We start from the raw sequence: 19,784 nt of genomic DNA on the forward strand, positions 1-19,784 counted from the left end.
TGGTTTTCATTTCATGCACTATCGCTTAACAGTAACTTACTCTCTACATACATAATGCTACATTTAAATGCAAAATTGACTTTAAGCATTACTTATGATATGTAACTTTATTTTTTTGAAAATTTTATTAGTCAATTTAGAACATTTTTCCTTGGTTACAAGAATCATTTTTTCCCTCCCCTCCCCCCATCCCTTCCTGTAGCTGATGCACAATTCCCCTAGGTATTACATGTGTCCTTGATCAGAACCTTTTTCCATGTTGTTGATGTTTGCACTAGGATGTTCATTCAGAGTCTACATCCCCAATCATTTAAGGAAAAGATAGCTCATGGGGCAGCTGGGTGGTTCAGTGGATTGAGAGCCAGACCTAGAGACAAGAGGTCCTGGATTCATATCTGGCCTTAAGATACTTCCTAACTGGGCATGTCACTTAACTCCCATTACCTAAACCTTAACCACTCTTTTGCCTTGGAACCAATATATAGTAATGATTCTAAGACAGAAGGTAAGGGGAAAAAAGAAAAGAAAAGAAAAAGATAGCTCCCTAAACCACACCATTCCAAAAGGGATTTTTAAAAATATGTACACTCAGGATTAAAAATTTTCATTCAAAAGTCTCACTATTTAAAACAAGGCCTCTGAAATTTAATCAAGTTCATTTCCTTGCACATCACCCTATCCAATTTCTGCCTTGCCACTGCCTTGGAACCTTTATCCACATAATTTTCCCTTCTTTAAGTGTCCACTCTTCTTTACTAATCTATAACTTATCATTTGTAAAATTACTTCCTTTAATCAATCTTCATTCATTAAACTCTCTTGTGCCTACAATTTTAAAAATGCAATATATGGTTCAATTCATTAGTATCAAGATATTGAATGTACTAAGTAGGCCTTGCTAATACAAAGTCCCATTCTTCATGGAACATTTTAAGTTTTTGACTATTTTATACAATGTATTATACTACAACATTAAATACAGTGGTACCTTAATATATAAGCAACTTAAGTCATGAGCAATTTGAGGTACAAGCAGTCATGAATGATCTGGATTTTTTCCTTTAAGTCAAGAATATTTGAATCATGAGCTTCCCTCCATTGGAGAAGCCCAAAGTGGTTGAGGTAATCAGTACAAATGAGATTAAGGAAATATTGAGGATTTGGGAAAAAAATTAAGCAAGTTTATTGAAAAGGTTGTGGGTTGGAGCTATGTGACAACACTTGTTTCACACATTATTGAAACGTTCTGAAAGGAAGAAACAAACTTCCATGGAAAGGTTTTTGTTGAAATGGTCTCTAAGTGAAATCTCAAAGCCTTCATGTTGCTCATGTTTGGAATGAGATTTATATGACATCGAAGACCACATGTAGTTGGTGCTGAACAAGGAGAATGATAGTGTCACAAACCAAAAAGGTTTTAAAGACTGATTACTGTTTGAATCTAGGCCCCATGAATAGATTTTCAGTCTGGTAAAAGTATACTGTTCTATAGAAAGACTGCTGAAGTAATTACTAACTTGTTAAAATAGAAATAAGAGCTTTATCAAGTTGCTAGACAATTTTTTTCAAAAAGTGTTATATAATTAATTACAATCTATAAAGGATTTCCAAATATACAAATATATTTCCAAACAATTGGCACATTGAAATGGTGAAAATTACTATTTAGATTTTTTTAAATTTGTTATTATATTTAGAGATATGATTTTATTTTTCATACATATAGAAAAATATTCTGTATGTAAATAAACTTGAATAATGTTGACTTTAAAATACAATTACCTTAGATGATGTTACTTTGACCTTACCCTTCCTTATCATGGTTTTCATAAGTTTTTGCTTTTCTCTTTAACTTGTGCGTTTTATATTTGACCTAGTGTTTTAAGGTAATAACTCTGGTTAATAGTAAGTAGGCTATTTATATCAGAATTTGAAAATAAATTAAGAAGACATACATATGAAGGAAGACTTTTGCTATTAAATACCTTAACTAAAAGTAGCTTCCCATGCTACCAATAGGAAGTTATAAAAGACAAATTAAATTAAAGCATAATTACCCCCTCTCCCCCTTTTTTATAAATGAATAACAAAACTCTCCTTTTTTCCTCTTTAAGAGTGTTGCTCCAGCAGCCCTTTTTCTGGCAGCTAAAGTAGAGGAACAACCACGAAAACTAGAACATGTAATCAAGGTAGCACATGCTTGCCTCCACCCTCTGGCTGCACTTCCTGACACTAGAAGTGAGGTAAGAGATTATTTTTTAGTTGTAACTTGTTTTATGCTTTTAAAAGTTTATGTGTAAATCTCAAGTGTATTATGGGCACTGACTGCTAAAGAAATCTCTGAATAGATCTTATTTAAACATTTAGAATTTCTTGCAAAGGGTTTCCTCAAGCAGAACACATCTGTACTGACTTTAATGGCCAAAAGGAGGCAGATGTGGGGTAAAGATGCTTCATTCAGTCATACTTTGCCTAAATAGGCACTGGAATGAGGGCTTTACCATGTGGAGAAAGGTAGGTCTTTGCATCATCTCCCTAAAGTTGTTTGTTTTTTTTTTTCCCAAGTTGTGGACTTTGTCTTGTCTTCTTAAGCCTTCCCTTTTGATTCTATATCGGAATAGCTTTAGTTGGAAGTTGTGACTATGTTATATTCTAAGGTTTCTGAACTATTATTTGCCCACATAAGCAAGAGAAAAGCCCTTTTTCCCCCAAAATATTTTTTACATCTTTTTATCTCATTTGAATCCCACAAGGGGAAAGGGCAGGTAATTCTCATTTTATTGAAAGAGAAAATGGCATAGAAAAGGATTTACCCAATATTATATAGTTGATTGTAAAGTTGAGACCACAGTCCAGCTCTTTTGGCTCCATTTGGTGCCCTTTCTCCTAAACTATGCCATTTTGCCATCCAGGCAGTTTTCTGAGGAGAATTAAATAACATTAGGCTGTTTATAACTATCCTCACAGTACTTTTCCTCATCCTCTCTAAAAGAAAAAGCTTTCAGAACCTAAAATACTACTAGATTCTCCCTGGGAAATGAATTGAACCCATAAAACTGGTGCTAATCATCTTTTATCCAAGTAATACATTTTACCTTTTAACCCACTCAGATTTTAGGGGAATCTTTGATAATTCCCTCTAGTGTTATATGTGGGATAAAGATTCTACTCCCTTTTTTTCCTGGTTATCCCAAGAGAGATTGTTATAATTCTTCAGGCTTTATAGAGTGCCTCCTCGTGAGTAACCTGCCTGTCCTCTCAACCCCAGGCTTACCTGCAACAAGTCCAAGACCTGGTCATTCTAGAGAGCATAATACTGCAGACCCTGGGTAAGTTTTAAAAGCGGACGGGCTGCCACCTTTGGGCTTCACCCAGACTGTGAAGAGTTTGCAGAGCTGAGGGCCTAACCTAACCTATGTCCTGCTCCACAGATGAAGGATAAATACACCTGGCCTCTGAAAGAGCAAGACCTCAAACAACGGATTCTTTACAGGCTTTGTGGTTCATATTTACTTTTAATATGATTTTCAGGTTTAATATGCATTTTTAGTCTTTTGATAAATGGCAGAATAAAAACGCATCCAAGTCTACAAAACCTGTCTGCTTTTCTCCCATAGGTTTTGTTTTCTGTTTGGCCATTGGGCTCTGGATATTGATGTTTGTCTTTAAATTGTAACAAACCCTTCTGTTGGGTCTTGTGACCAGCCTGGACAGCAGAGTGGGAGGCCAACTCCCTTTTAAGTGTTGCATTGGAATAGAACTATAGTTTGTCTTCTACCTTTATAAACTAATTTACTATTTCTCTAGGCTTTTGAATCTGAGGTTTTCTTTTCTTAACCACTATTTCTTTCCCTGCGCTATATTTCATAAGGCAAATTTGCTATGTGGTATACCTTACCATATAAAGATGTATTGTTGAAAAGTTAGTTATAGAATTATTTTTTGGTCATTGATGTTATAAAATGGGAAGTGTGGTAAAATTTTTGCCATAAAACAATTAAAATCACATTTAAAGAGATTACATTTTCAGGGGGCAGCTGGGTAGCTCAGTGATTGAGAGCCAGATCTAGAAACAGGAAGTCCTAGGTCCAAATCTGGCCTCAGAGACTTCTAACTATGTGATTCTGGGCAAGTCACTTAACCCCCATTGCCTAGCCCTTACCGCTCTTCTGCCTTGGAACCAATACCTAGTATTGATTCCAAGACGGAAGATAAGAGTTTTAAAAAGAGAGATTATATTTCCAACAAAGTAATGTTACAAGGCATATTGAACTGAAACAAAGGCATTTTATCAGAAATTGCTCTCGTAGGTCCAGATTGGGGGGTTCTTAACCTTTGTTTTTGTTTCATGAGCCCCCTTGGCAGTCTCATGAAAATGATAGCCCTCTTCTCAGAATGATTTTAAGGGTATAAAATAAAGTACATGGAATAACAAAGGAAACTCCCATTTAAGTTCCATTGTTTGATCAGTTAGCTCTGTCTTTATCCAAAGGTAAATAATGAGCTAAGTGGCACAGTGGCTGGAGCTCTGGCTTATGAGTTAGGAAGACAAGTTCAAATCCTATTTCAGATACTTTTAATTGCTTTCATGACCCTGTGCAAGTCAGAACTTCTTTCGGCTTTAGTTTTTCTCTGCTCTAAAATGAGGGAGTTGGACTCTGACCTCATAAGTTTAGCCTAGCTCTAAGTCTCAAGTATTTCCTTTTAGAATTGAGATTTAGCTGATACAATGCTATTTATTTTATATAGCCTATTTAAGTTTATGCACCTGGGTTACAGGTGATATGACTTTTAGTATCTCTTCATTTTTCATGATGTAAATACCAACATAACCAATAGTTCTATTATCTGATCCCATGAAATAATTTATTTAAGAAAAATTTCCATGATGTAGCTTTTCCTTTGGTAGAGATATGCCTGCATCAAGGAAATGTGTATATTCTAAAACTTGAAAATTATATTTAAAAGAGCACATTTAAAAACATTATTACTATACTAAATTCTGTATTGACTGTAGCTAAAAATGGTGAGTATGATACCATTTGTAGGGCAGCAAAACAATAAATTTTCTTTTGATTGATCGTTTCAATCAAAGATAGTTTGATTGAAAGAATATAATTATGCCTTAATTTAAGTTTTAAATGGAGAAATGAAAGGGGAATATCCTTAACATTGTTATTTTTTCCCTGGTAAAGAATGTTCCAGGGATTTGCCCCACCCCCACCTCTTTCCCCCCCTCCCATCTGCTGCCCAGGCCCTTATACTAGGTTCTTATGTTTGTAACTAAAAACTATTTTGTTTTCAGTGGTGTTTCAACATTGAAGAAGTTCTTAATTACTTGAAGAACTAGAAACAGCAATGGCCTTTCAATTTTATAACTAGCTTTAAATCAGTCCTGGAGATAATTCAACATAGAGAAGAGTTCTTTTCTCTCTTCAGACCTCTTATTCCCCTGAACAGCTATTTTGGGGAGGGGAAGGAGGCATTTTTACTTGCACAGATGCAAGGGGTGCAAAGTATATTGAGTATCTGTTTCTCGTTAACCAATCCTCTTCTGCATTTTTTTTTCAGGCTTCGAAATAACAATTGACCATCCACACACACATGTGGTGAAGTGTACACAACTTGTTAGAGGTAAGAAATCCAGGATTGAGGATTCTAACTTGAATCATATTGCAGATTAAAGGATAGTACTTCTTGATGGCATCTTGATGACATGACATAAGAATTCATTTGTTAGGAATTAAAGTACAAGTTCTGGCTTTCCTTTCCTTTCGTATAATTGTTCTAATAGTCGTAACACTGGAAGCAACCGTGGAAAGTTACCAAGTCTTTTTAGTTATCAATAAAGTCACAAACTCAGTCTCATTCCTAGACAAATGAGAAACTAACCTATTTTTTAAAGGTTGTTTCCAAACTTTTCCCCCCATGGAAGTTGATGTCTTTTTTACTTCCAAATACTTTTCTTCCCCTCCCACCCCCATCCCGAAGTGGACTCTCCCTGAAACTGGAAAAAACTCACTAGCAAAGCAACCAAAGCATATACACTATTCTGGATCTGTCATTCAGCAAGCCATAAGCCTGAGAGCACTATGAAAAATTACAGTCCACCACCTCTCTGCCGAGAGAAAAAATGTATTTCATCTTCTCTTCCTTAGAACCAAGATTATCCATTTTGCAAATTAGTAAAAGTTCATCTATCCTTTCAGTATTATTTTTTATGTTATAGTAATTCTAATACCATTACACTCATGTTTTTTCACCCATTCCTCCAGTTGATAGACAACTATTTTGTTTCCAACATTTTGCTACTTCAGAGTGCTTCTATGAAAATATTCTTTTCTCTTTTAGTAGGATTAATTACAGTCTTATTATAAATCATTATTGGTCATTCTGGATCTTTTACAAGTCTTCCATGTTCCTATTTTAATTATATTTTTAAATTTAAAAAATTACTAAATTTTAGTGTTAAGTTAAACGTTACTATTGAAAAAAAGCCACATGCCCAGGAAACTTTCAAAATATGGGTTTTAATGTATAGCAATTTTCATAGAGGAAGAAATGAGTTTTTGTTTTAATTGGTGAAATACCATCTAAATTATGGAAGGGGTTGTTTTAAATATCTAGGGATATGATGAATGTGTGTTATGGGAATAGATTTCCCTCACGGAATCACTGACTTTTCTGAATTAACACAATTTCCTTTAAAAAAGATTTCAGTGTTTTGTTTTCTGTAAAAGCTGGTTTTGCAAACATTAAGGCCTTTTTTAATATTTCCTTTCGGTTTTATTTTTTTCCCCAGATCATTAAGTTTCCTCTGGATATTAAAAGTGCATAATTCTATTCAGTTATACTCTCTAGCATGAAGAATATGGAAATAGGCTAATAATGAAAAATTTTAAATGCCTCTCCTATAAATTATTCTCACTAGGATCACATTTTCAGCTAACATACTGTTGTGTTTTTTTGTTTTTTGTTTTTCCAGCAAGCAAGGACTTGGCACAGACCTCGTACTTCATGGCAACCAACAGGTTTTTACTTTTATTTGTTTCGTGGGATGGGTTTTCCTTGGGTTGGAGATAGCAACCTTTTTAGGACTGAGTTTAGAAGCCTGAGTTCAAGATTACTTACTTTGGTCTGGAATAACTTTTGTCAAAAAATGTGTAATTTAGAAAACTAATTTGCATTTTCTAACCACTTTCTATGGTTTACTATGCATTTTTCCCTAGTGCTTTATATTTTATAAAATTGAATACTACTCTGTAGCCTCCTTAACTGTCATATCTCTTTGATAAGGGCTTAGAAAACTCAGTAGCATAGTTCTAAGAGGTCTTTGTGAATTTTAGACTCACTGAGAACCATTTCTCTAAACAATTTGGACTCTGGTTTATATAGGATCTTGCTACTTTTTTTTTCCCCTTTTTCGAAACCATCAGAACTTTCATAGAGATTATATCCTCTGCCTCCTTTATTCTCCAGCCCACTGGCTGACTTCAAAAGGCAAAAGATTGAACTTCCCTTGTCTTCCATTTGCCATTCATATGCCCTGACATGGAAAGTTTTGTTATTTTTAAATAGGCCGCAGAACATGAGAATTTAAGGGTAAAATTAAGGCACTGCTGTGTCATTTTAAGCAGAATGAAATATTGCATTGTTAGTAGTTCCCAGAGATAATTTGCTGATAAATTTTTCCTCCCTGTAATATTTGATTAAGAAATTAATGTTTTATTATATACAGGGCAATCTCAGGTCAGCCAGAAGGAGTGTCTTATTTACTTTCCCAAAAGTCTAAACTTGTTCTCAGCTTAAGTAAAGCTCATTTTGACAACTGGATGCTTCTAAGGAATTCAGGCACCTGCTCCGTACTAGATTATGACTTTAGCTTACTCTAAAACTATTAGAATGGGATTAATTTGCCCACATTAGGAATGTCAGTTAGTAGACACATTGTCAGAAAGGAATAGAATTGAAGTGATTTGAGCAAAAAAAGGGTAAAACTTCAAATCTTGCATGTAGGTAAATTGGCAGCAAGACCATTATGATTACTGAATCTGAGCATTTTTACCTGTTTTTTTTTTCCCAATGTTTATTTAGCAGAAAATTTTGGGTTCAGGCTTGAGAGCTCATGGCTTTCTGTTTCTCTCCCTCCGATTGGTATCAGCCTGCACTTGACCACATTTAGCCTGCAGTACACACCTCCTGTGGTGGCTTGCGTCTGCATTCACCTGGCCTGTAAGTGGTCCAACTGGGAGATCCCAGTCTCCAGTGATGGGAAACACTGGTGGGAGTATGTGGATGTCACAGTAACCCTGGAGCTTCTTGATGGTGAGTTTTGGAGAAGGACCTCTAAAAACAATTTTCACTTGGTTCTATCACTGAGGCTCATCTTAGGAAATGTTTATACCTGTGGTTTCCTATATACTTTAGATCAAGCTTTTGAGGTTCAGTGGCTATAAGTTTTATTCTAACTTCCTTTCTTGCAGCTGGTGGTAATGGTGGTAAAGATGATGATAATAAATGTGGTTGTAGCAGATACTTATGTTTATGGCCTATATAAATTCATATTTGATTATTTCAGAGTCCTATAAGATAAACTGGTGTTAATGTCATTTTAGAAAGCCCCAGTGTGGTTCAGTAGATTGGGAAATTGCTTTGAGGACAAGTAGAGTGGTGTATGCCACCTGGGTGACCATGGGCAAAGCCTTTAACTGTTTACTGCCTCAGGCAACTTTGTGAACTACAAATTGCATTTGAGTTGATGATCTCCCATTGAGAAAGTTTCTGCACCAGATGAAGTTACAAATCTGATCTGTGGCTCTCCCTTCCCTACTTCCTACCCTCCTAAGATAACTTATATGAATTAGGAAACCAAGGCTAAGTATGGTTTTGCCCAAGGTCACATAGTTTGTAAGTGGTAGAACTAAGATTCTTATACAGATCTTAGAACAAACTTCCTGTTCTTTATACTTAACCATAGCTATTACCCAGATGAAGCTAGCCAACAAATTGAAATTGCCTTATTTCAGTTGTTTTTATGAGTTTTTCATGTGTATTTTGTTGAACTTACAGAACTGACTCATGAATTCCTACAGATCCTCGAAAAAACCCCTAACAGACTCAAGCGCATTAGGAATTGGAGGGTAAGTGTTATTGTTAATCAGCCTAATGGACCAAAGCCAGTTGTTTTTTCTTGACTGCATCAGGTTACATAAATTGAATGAGTTTACTAAGCTTGGAATTTCCCTTTTTATAGTTATGCAATAGTTGTGACTTTAGCTACATAGCTTGTGCTCTGGCCCAGAAACCAGGGACTGTGGATGGTAGTAGGAGTTCTTTGGTATTGTGTAACTGCACCATTGTGGGGCAATCATTCAGTAAACATTGATTTCATTGCGTGCAGACTCCTTTATTAGGTGCCATGATGAAAAGAAAACTGCTATCAGTCACTGGGATTGCTTTCTGTTAGAAGACGTATGCTTGGAATTATCTACTTTTGAAAATGGATATTAGCAAGATTCAGTTGTTTGTTCATTCCAATTTAACTTTGTGTGTGAAAGGAAGATTTTTATTTCTTATTTATTTCTTATTCAAGTAGAAAGTTTGACTTCAAATTTCCCTAATGCTCATAAACTGACATGTGAATTTATTTTCATAATTTTAAATTGAGGTTCTGGAAATCAACTTGCCTTTCAAAGGGTCTTGAAGTCTTCTCATTGATTCTTTTCTCTTAAATAGTTTCATAGCCAGGTTATCCCAAAGTTTTGAGGGGAAGTATGTCAGGCATAATAGGATAGAGTGTTCATTAGGTTTCATCTTGCCTTTCTTTTTTTCCTTTGAATTTCTGCCTCCTGCCTTAAAGGGCTCTCTCTATATATAGCCATTTATATTGAATTGAGTTATTTTTGTCAGTATTTTCATTGAAATTTTTAATATCTTTTGTTATTAAAAGTTTATATTTCCCAGTATATTCTTTCCATCTTTCTTGAAGGGGGTCATCCCTTATAACAGAATTTTTAAAAAACAAACAGCTGATTTTGTATCAACCAAGTTTGATGTTATATGCATAGTTCACACTAGCCCTTTCCTTCCATACCACAAAGAGTAGTGCATTCTTTTATGTGCTCTTTGAGACAAACTTTTTTCCCCAGCATTCAGTTTTACTTGTTTGTTGTTGTTGTTCTTTATATTATTTTTGTTATGCTAGTTATATAGTTTTTCATCAATTCCTATACTTCTCTACACCAAAAAATTTTAATTGTTAATAATCCGTTACATTAATTTTCTTTGACTTGTTCAGCCATTTACCAATAGCTGAGCATTTACTTTGTTTCCAGTGTGGCTGCTACTGTAATAGCGAGGGGGACTTAGAAAAAGGAACAGCTGTTTGGAGACTGAGTTCTGTGTGGCACTTTCTCTTTCTTCCACTAAGTTGAGCAGCTTTAATGGAGTCAGTTAGTCAGACTAGAGGGTAATTCTACTCCCCACAGTTTCCTTCTAAATTCATGAATTGAAACTCCCCTCCTACTACATAGACTCTCAATCAGTTTCTGTTGTAACTCAAAGTATCTCATTTATTTTGATATAAAGTTATAGAAGGAATGAGGAAAGAAAGGACAGAGGGGAAAAGGAAGGTCCCTACTATTTCCTACTATAACTTTTGAGGGTTTGACCAAAGAAGTCTCTCCAGGGAATATGATTTGAGTTCCCCTACGGGAAAAAATAGTGTCTATTTCAAATGTTGGCTTCAGTTGGACATTGAGATCTTCATTCAGTTCAAGCAGAAAAGATTTGGAGATGAATACTTTCTTCCACCTAGCTCCCCACTGAGTCCTAGATAAGAACAGATCTTTCTGGCTCCAACAGTTTTTTGAATCTTGATGGAACTCTCCCATCCCCTGCAGGTCCTATGAAGGTTCCATTTGCTCCTCTTCTGAGGCATCTTCTTCAACTTCATATTTTTCTTGCTCTTGGCCATTTCCTTATTCACACTACAAATAGGTGCTAATCAATTTTGTCCTTCATCTCCTTGTCTGTGGATTGCAACTTAACTATAATTGGAAGGTTTTGCAGAGCCTTGTGAATAGAAAAATCTTTAATTTTTCATTTCTAATTCAGTGTCATTTAGGAAGTTTGACTTCATTTCCTTTATCATTGATTGTAGTGGGATTTCCGGGTTAGAGGACATGAACATTTTGATCTTTTTGTTAGCACAATTTCAAATTTCTCCCAAGAATGGTTGGACCACTTCCCATTTCCACCAGCAGTGCATTGTTAGTGTACCTGTTTTGTCACATTTGTCATCTTATCAGTTTGCTGCAAGGTGAATTCAGAGTTGTTTGGGTTTGTCTTTTCTCTTATTGTTGCCTTCTGGGGAGCAGTCTTTCATTTTGAGTGCTTTTTGTTTAGGCAGAAATAAATTAATTTCTTAATAAACTTGATCCACTCTGGAATAGATTTATGCAGTTTGATTTCAGACTCTTAAAATCTTGATTTTGCTATTCAAACATTTACTGAGCATCTGCTTTATATAATCACTTTGCTAAGTGCTGAAATGATAATATTGTTGTCTAGGACTGTTATTTTTAAATGTACTTTTACAAATTACATTTGATCATGAGGTTGTTGTTGTTGTTGTTGTTGTTGTTGTTGTTAACTAGTGTTTTCCAGATGAGGAATCTGAAGCTTGGGCTAAATGGCTTGTCCAGAGTCGGGCACTTAGAATTCAAATTTCTGATTTCTATTCTAGTGCTTTTTCTTTTTTGAAATTCTCTACTAGAGCATATTAGTGATTAAAGTATAGAGAGTGGATTTATTTGTTGGAACCCTCTGTCTGTGACCTTGTCACACCTTATAATTATGAAAGAGTCCTTATATCTCATTGTCTTGAGCACTTAAGATTATTAATCATCTTAATTTTTGTTTGTTGAGATCTGGGATTTCACCAGTAGGGAGGAAGCTTCTAGTGAAAAATTCCTCCTGTTATTGCATATTATCACAGGTATTTATTACGTATCTATGATGTGTCAGTCATACTCTGCTAAGTATACAAGCTTTAAAAAAAAAAGAAACAATCCCACAGGGAACTTGCATTCTATTGAGGAAGATAACTTGTATATCTAGAACAAAGACAAGGTAGTTAATGACTCAGGACCCTAGCAATTTGCCATATAAATTTGTAAGTATAAATTTTTTCTTAGAAAATTAGTCTCGTTTAGGGTCCTGGGGTAAAGTGACTTTGCCTAGGATCATATTTCACAGCCAATATGTATCCGACTGGGATGCAAAGACTTGTGAGATTTAAAATTAAAAGGTTGGACTAAATATATGAGAAATGTGGTTGCCAAAATTATATTACTCAAGTCAGGATGACTTGATGCCCCAGCAAGGGGGGCCCAGAGGTAAATTAAACAAGGGTTCTAGCCACAAGGCCTCTTCAAGATTTGAGGGGTCTCTCCAGAGGCTAATACCTCCAGAAAAGCCAGGAAAAGGAGTCAGCCTTTCTACTCATCCATGTGGTCGTTCTAAAGGAAACTCTAAGAGTAGTCCGAGTTCCCAAAGCCTGAGCTCCTTCAAGGTCAAATTCAAAGGTGAAAGAGCTGGTCTCAGGAAGTCCTCCCACTTTTAAAGACCCTTCCTTTCATCGTTTCCTGTGCCTTCCTTTCACTTTACGTAGACCAATTGCAGCTATAGCTTTGTTTAGGACTGCCCAGGGGGAAGTCAGGTGATTCTGATTCATCACCCACTATCGCAGAGGTGGGTCACAGACCTCCCCATATTTAAGGATAAGTGGGGTGTATACACTTCTGATGATTAAATCTAAAAGTGGTGGAGGGGTGAGAGTTAATCCCTTTTTCACAGACTTGAACCCAATCACTTTATTCTTGTATAATAGGTTGTATGTAGTGGATATTTAATGGTCATCTGCTTGATTTCAGGCTTGCCAGGCTGCCAGGAAATCTAAATCAGGTGACCCAGGAGAAGATGACTCCCTTTCAGAGCAGGCAATCTTGAGCATGATCTCTAGGAGCTCTTCAGATATGAACATCGCAGGCTTAATGAGCATGTCGACTTCTAACACAACTAGCACCGTGCCTTCTCTCCCAGCCAAGGAAAAGTCTCCAAATGATTTGAGCAGCATGGAGATGTTACAGGCTGACCACTGGCTGCCTTCACAGCATTCTCTCAAGCTGGAGTCTACTCAGGGTCATCGGACTAATGAGCATCTTGCACTTATGGGAGCTGACCATTCTTTGCAACAAGACCCAGCGACATTTGTTTCTCAGAAGCAGAGCAGCAAAAGTATTCCCACTGCAAAGGTGTCTCTGAAGGAATACCGAGCTAAGCATGCTGAGGAACTGGCTGCTCAAAAGCGACAGCTAGAAAACATGGAGGCCAATGTGAAATCACAGTATGCATATGCTGCCCAGAATCTACTAGCCCAGCAAGAGAGCCATTCTTCCTCCGTCATTCTGAAAATTCCCATGGAAAGTTCTGAAAACCCAGACCGGCTTAGTTTGGAAAAGGCAGACAAAGCAGCTCTCAAAATGAGAATCCCTATGGTAGGCGGAGGAGATAAAGCCCTTTCTGCAAAACCTGAGGAGATAAAAATGCGTATTAAAGTTCACACAGCAGCTGATAAACACAGCTCTGTGGATGAGTTTGGGGCAAAGACCCGAGAACACAAGGAGAAGCACAAGGTCCACACATCTAATCATCACCATCACCACCACAATCACCACTCACACAAACACTCCCACTCCCAACTCCCAGTTGGTTCTGGGACCAAGCGAATGGGTGACTCAAAACATAGCAGCAGCCAGTCAAACATCTTGGCCCACAAAGCCTACAACTTGTCTGGCTCCTCTTCCTCTTCTAGTTCAGCCCGTAAAAGGCCCCTACCTGAGGAATCTGCAGTAATGTATGAGCACCCTGCCAAAATTGGCAAGACCTCTAAATCATCCTCTGTGACTTTCCCTTTCCCACCTCTCCCTGCAATGACACAGTTGCCTGGGCATAGCTCAGAAACAAGCAGCCTCCCCTTCTCCCGAGCCCCTCATGTGAAATCGGACAAAAGCTCCACTGGAGCAAATGGACACAATACCACCCAGACGATAGACTATCAAGACACTGTTAACATGCTCCATTCACTGCTTAGTGCCCAGGGCATGCAGCCCACACAACCCTCTGCTTATGAATTTGTTCACTCTTATGGTGAATACCTGAATCCACGGGCTAGTGGGGTCTCCTCCAGAGCAGGCAATTTAGACAAACCCCGACCACCTCCTCTACCATCAGAACCTCCCCCACCACTCCCACCCCTTCCTAAGTAAAGAAAAAAAAAAGAGATTCCCTTTTTAAACTACTGAGTCTGGACTAAGAAAATTACTTTCCATTTATGAAATTTTTGTCACTCTCCTTGGGCCAGGGAAAGGAGGGTGTAGAGGGTAGGATGTTATTATATCCGCTGCCTCAGAAATAACTATTTTATTATAGTTTTTACTGGTATTAGAGAAGTGAGAATTCCTTAAAGCTGTGAAGGATTGAAAACACTTCCTCTGTTTTTGCTCTTGTGTCTCCTAACAGGGTGGTTGGCATTGGTGGTTTTTTTCTCCTTTCCAACCCCTAAAATTCCCTGTCAGGACTGAAAAGTCTTTCAAACAAAAAACAAAACTTGTGGAACTATTGGGGTTTTAATATATCAAAAGAGAGGAAGTATTTAAATGTCATAAAAATCTTTTTAAAAGTAATTTAAAAGTAAGTTATCTGTTAAGTTTTTTTATATATATATAATTGGGGAAGGGATGTGAGTCTTGCTGGATTGATGTAAAACAGCATTGATTTGAGGGAGGGAGGGGATGGGAGGGCAGGGAGAAGGCTTTTGGCCTTGCCCTAGGCTCAGAGACAGGCCATGGGCAATTTGAAATGTTGAGACCTTTTGGTTTGTGTGTGCATTTATTTTTCTTTTTATGTGTATATTTTTAAAAATCATGTTTCACGTTATCTTAGCCTTCCTTTCTCAAACAGTTTTTACTATAGGGAATATAGCATGTCTCAAAGCTTTTAACAGAAAAAGAAGAGACATGGGTTTTGTTTAGTATTTTCCCCTTTGTGTATGATGTAATAGGTAGCAGAATGTGAACAGTTATATGGCAGCAGCTCTCTAAATTCTAATCAAAGCCTTCTCCGCAATCCATTCATTGTCCTGACTTTACCAGTTCGATTTTAAATCCTATTTTTATTTCCCTCTCTTTAATGTCTTTGTGAAGTAAAGAATAAAGGTGGGGGGTGGGAGGGGTGAAGGATGGAGCAAGTTGATCTCTTGTGCAGAATTCTGTTTTTTGTGGGGTGTTTTTTTTTTCCAAGTTAGGCTTTGAAAAGCTTCCATATGTGAACACTTTCATGGTTTCCTGTGGGAGCTGGAATATAACAGTAAGTACCATGTTCTATCTAGCAAAGTCCAGTCCATATTTATTGATCTGAGGTCTGTGAGAGAAAACACTGGAGGATATAAAAACAATGGAATTGTGATTTGGAATATAGAAAAATGTATTTTAAACTGTATTATGAATGTGAGATTTGCTTTTCATCCAGGTTGTTGAAAGGAAATGGCTTCTTCTCAGAAAGTATGTTGAATGAACTTCTGAAAATGGGGTCAGTATCAATTGAGCCAAATGGGTACCATTTAAGTATGGTTACTTGGATAAACCAGCATGTGCTATGGACACAGTCATGCTTAGCCTATCCATCCATGTGGGGCTTACTCAGGGTCTCTGGCTCCAGGAACTCTGGAGGGAGCTTGTCAGGAGACTTTTAAAAATTAAGGTGTTTAAAAAAAAAAAAAAGAATCCACTGACCCAGAAGCTCCATATTCAAGAGTGAACATATTTGGTGAAGAGGAAAATCTTATCATTTACAAGTAGCTATTAAGAATCCAAAGCCAAATTCCAGCAAGTATCTTCCTAACCTTGAAATTTGTGCAGTGATTAGTCATATGCAGTTTTTCTGCCCTGCCGGAGAGCTGTCTGACCAAAGGTGCAATGTAGATTTTCATTGTATCTTGAGAAACAGTCTTGGATTTTTAAATGTAGCATCTTTCGCACCAGATGTTCTTAAAGAAGAATTAGATTTCTTGTTTTCATTGAAGCTGGCAAGGGAGATGGGAATTGCATTTTTACCCTAGAGAGGAGGCTCACAGATCCAAGGAGTCCTAATAGGAACAATTTGCCTTGTTCAGCTCTGAAAGTCTGATATGATAATGATTAGAAAAAGAGAGAGAAACTGACCCAGTAGAAGAAATTTGAGAAACAAGCCCTAACTGAAGGGATTGGACAAAAAGACTGGTTCACAATTGGGATTTCTTGGGCTGTTTCTCTCTGCCTGTTTAAACTTTGCTTGCTCTGTGCTGTGTAAAATGAGGAACTCTGAAAACCTGTTAACTGGTAATGCTTCTCGACTTGAATGGCACTTGGTGGCTTTTTGATTTGGTTTGGTTTGGTTTTCTGTGTGGTGCTAAGCTGTTGGTAAACCAACAATTCAATAATTAACAGCGAATACTTGGTTTTACATCCAGATACACAGTTGTATACCATTTCTGGGAATTTGGATTGTGTTGCTTATAAGGTTTTTGCCCATCATTTGTTTTAAGTTTTGTTTCTGTAGAGGTTTCTTTCTGTTCTCCTTTGGTTTTGAGGGTTTGGGGAAGGTGTGGGAATTGGGGAGAATCCTCCTCCTCTTAACCTTCCCAAAAGGACATTTACCATCTAATCAGCATCTGCAGCTTTGGTGGGTGGTGGTAATCAGGCCCTTTTCTTGTTTTTCATCAGACTTCCTTGGTCAGTGCCGTAACAGAGGCACCTATCCATACCAGCCTGCTAGCACACATAGTGAGTTCTTTGATAAGGACTAAACTGGGACAAAATATCTAGGGAAGGCCACAGACATATCCTTCCTACTGCCTTAATCTGTATTATCTTGGCTGGACTAACTAGTTTACTGCTCATACAGGCCAATCTAGAGCTGGCTCTAGTTTTATAAGTATTAGTGCTTGCTGGGTCCTGACTTCAGTGAGAGCTGCCAGCAGCACTTGCTTGCAGATCTATGCAATAGTCCGAGTTTATCTCGTGAACCACACCACACCCCCTCCATTCATTGCCTTAACTCCTCCTCTGTCCCTCAACCCACAGAGTGGACTGAGGCGTTATAGATCCAAAATTACTTGGGTGTTGATGACATTTTTTTGTTTGCTTGAGATTTTTAAAGATAATAAGGATCAGTGAGTGAAATCTGAAGCATGAGTGCACTGACTCAAAATGATTCAATTTACTCTATCTTGATGGTGAAAAGAAATTTTCCCACCAGATCTCAGTGCTGCTATAACAGCAGCTGCAAGAAAATGTCCATCTTAAAGCTACTTTTGTGAACTAACATCCTAGTTAAAAAAGCTTTTTATAGTCTTTGAGTGTAGAAAACACTTTGGAGATTTATTTTATCCCTCTCGTTTAGGTGTCAATATGTTTTCTTTTGAAAACTCCTGCCAGTGGTATATTCAATTATATATATAACTTTCCTTTTTTGCCAGGTGAGCTGGCATTTTTATGGCTTCTGAGTTTTAGTCTTAGTACATCTTTTTTTGAGTTCATATTCCTGGTTAACCAGTGCTGAAATCTGATCAGTAATGAAAAGGGTAGAAATTTTAAGAATTAGTCTTCTATTGAAGGCTGTGGATTAAGATATTGAGATTAAAATCATGATAACATCTTTTATGGTGTCTAAGCTTTCTAACTAGCTTAAATTATAAATTCTTGACCCCTTTAACAACCCTCCAGGGCATGGAATTTAAAGGGGGCATCCCTATCACAGTATAGTTAGATTTAAATGGAACAATGTTTTATCTCTCAAACAGATTCATCTTTCTCTTTGCTGGCACTTTTGATATTTATGGTAGGAAAGGGAGACTCTTCTTAGAGTGGGACACAAATATTCTTCAGGGCATGGGGGAGTTTTATGGTCTATGCAATCCGTCAGTGGTGAGAAAGATGTCCACAATGGTTCCACTGAGCTGTCGGTGATTTTGTTACCTCCTGGAATCTCATGTAACTGCTTTTAACACCAAGTTATCAAATGTTTGGTCCTGATGTTAAGAAAATATTTGTATTGCACCACACCATTGATTTTAATTTTGTCTTTGTACCCCTCTGTGGACCTAAATTTCAAACAAGCTTTGTACTGTAATTCTCCAATTTGTATAAAGAGGTTTGGGGTAAGAGTTGGAGTAATTTTTAAGTGAATCCCTCCATTTTAATATGTTTCTTAACTATTTAATATAAACTTGGAATCAGGGGGGAGAAGGGTGGGGAAGAGAGGGAAAGAATAAGAGAATAATGTTTACTAAAAACCAGTGAGTGAGTTAACCGTGATTGACTGAAATGTCAGAAAAGACTGACTCAGGATTTATATCGCCATGTTGAACATGGAGAGGGATGCTTGACAGCATGTGAAAGCTATATTGATTAATTGATGCCAGAGCAAATATGTGCTCCTCCAGATATTTGGGTACTTTTTGGTGGAAAACTGCATGACTAATTAGCAGTTGGAGTATGCTGGAATTGTTTGGGGAGAAGTGATGATTTATTTCATGTTCCACACTAAAGAATACAACAGCCTAAACACTAAGTTTCTGGTTTTGAAACTGTCCCTTCCCAGATCCATCCCCTTATATCAGACCAAAGAACACCAAAAAATAAAAACAACACCCTCCACCCCCACCTCCTGAACACTTTATTGATCTTTGTCACTCAGGTACTACTACTTTGTGGTAAGACTTTTATGTGTTTTCTTTATATAGTTCCCAAGAGCCCTTTCTGCAGCATAGGCATACTCTGCCGCATCAGTCCACCCAGGGGTACATGAGTTGGGATGTTATGTTATCCCTTGTATATCTTCTGCTGGTATGTGAATGATAGGACAAGAATTACAGTAAGGGCTCTTTGTACAAAAAGGACTTTTTTTTAATTGTATACATTTTATAGTCTGGCTATCAGTTGTTTGATATCTTGCTGTCAAGTATGTTTCTCTTTGTATTTATCCACCACATCAATAAATGCTAAAAGGTAAAGAAATTATGCTGTTTGTGTGTGTGTGTCCTTAATTACTGAAAATGCAGTATAACTTCCTCTTTTTCATTTTCCGTATTCTTACATTTTTATCTTTGGGTCGTTTCAGTTGTGGCCAACTCGTTATGACCTCATTTGGGATTTACTTGGCAAAAATACTACAGTGGTCTGCCATTTCCTTCTCCAGTTCATTTTACAGATGAGGAAACTTAGGCAAGCAGGGTTAAGTGACTTGTTCAGGGTCATACAGCTAAGTATCTATGAGACCAGATTTGAGTTCAGGAAGATGAGTCTTCCTGACTTCAGACCTACCACTTTATCCACTGTGCCACCTTGTCGCCCTGTATTTTTTTTTTAAACCCTTACCTTCCATCTTGGAATCAATACTGTGTGTTGGTTCCAAGGCAGAAGAGCGGTAAGGGCTAGGCAATGAGGGTTAAGTGATTTGCCCAGGGTCACACAGCTGGGAAGTGTCTGAGGCCAGATTTGAACCTAGGGACCTCCCATCTCTATGCCTGGCTCTTAATCCACTAAGCTACCCAACTGCCCCCTGCCTTGTATTTTTATATGCTGTATAATCATGTGTCAAATTTTCCAGTGAGTTCTACTTTTAAGCTTTCTCATGTGTGATATAAATTTGGATTCTTGAAGACTGCCATGGACTTAACAAGC

General features: G+C 37.3%; 1 protein-coding gene across 1 annotated transcript in view; it reads left to right on the forward strand.

The window, feature by feature from the left end:
• Window positions 1-19,121, forward strand: part of CCNT1 (cyclin T1) — a 40,812-nt gene extending 21,691 nt beyond the window's left edge. The window contains exons 3-9 of the mRNA XM_056798354.1: window positions 2,115-2,243; window positions 3,269-3,329; window positions 5,572-5,634; window positions 6,986-7,031; window positions 8,162-8,325; window positions 9,070-9,140; window positions 12,936-19,121. Coding sequence (XP_056654332.1) covers window positions 2,115-2,243; window positions 3,269-3,329; window positions 5,572-5,634; window positions 6,986-7,031; window positions 8,162-8,325; window positions 9,070-9,140; window positions 12,936-14,330 — 1,929 coding nt within the window. The 3' untranslated portion in view covers window positions 14,331-19,121. The remainder of the gene's footprint in view (window positions 1-2,114; window positions 2,244-3,268; window positions 3,330-5,571; window positions 5,635-6,985; window positions 7,032-8,161; window positions 8,326-9,069; window positions 9,141-12,935) is intronic.
• Window positions 19,122-19,784: the final 663 nt, after the last annotated feature.

The sequence above is a fragment of the Monodelphis domestica genome, chromosome 5, assembly GCF_027887165.1.
Source record: "Monodelphis domestica isolate mMonDom1 chromosome 5, mMonDom1.pri, whole genome shotgun sequence".
In the NCBI taxonomy this organism is placed as follows: Eukaryota; Metazoa; Chordata; class Mammalia; order Didelphimorphia; family Didelphidae; genus Monodelphis; species Monodelphis domestica.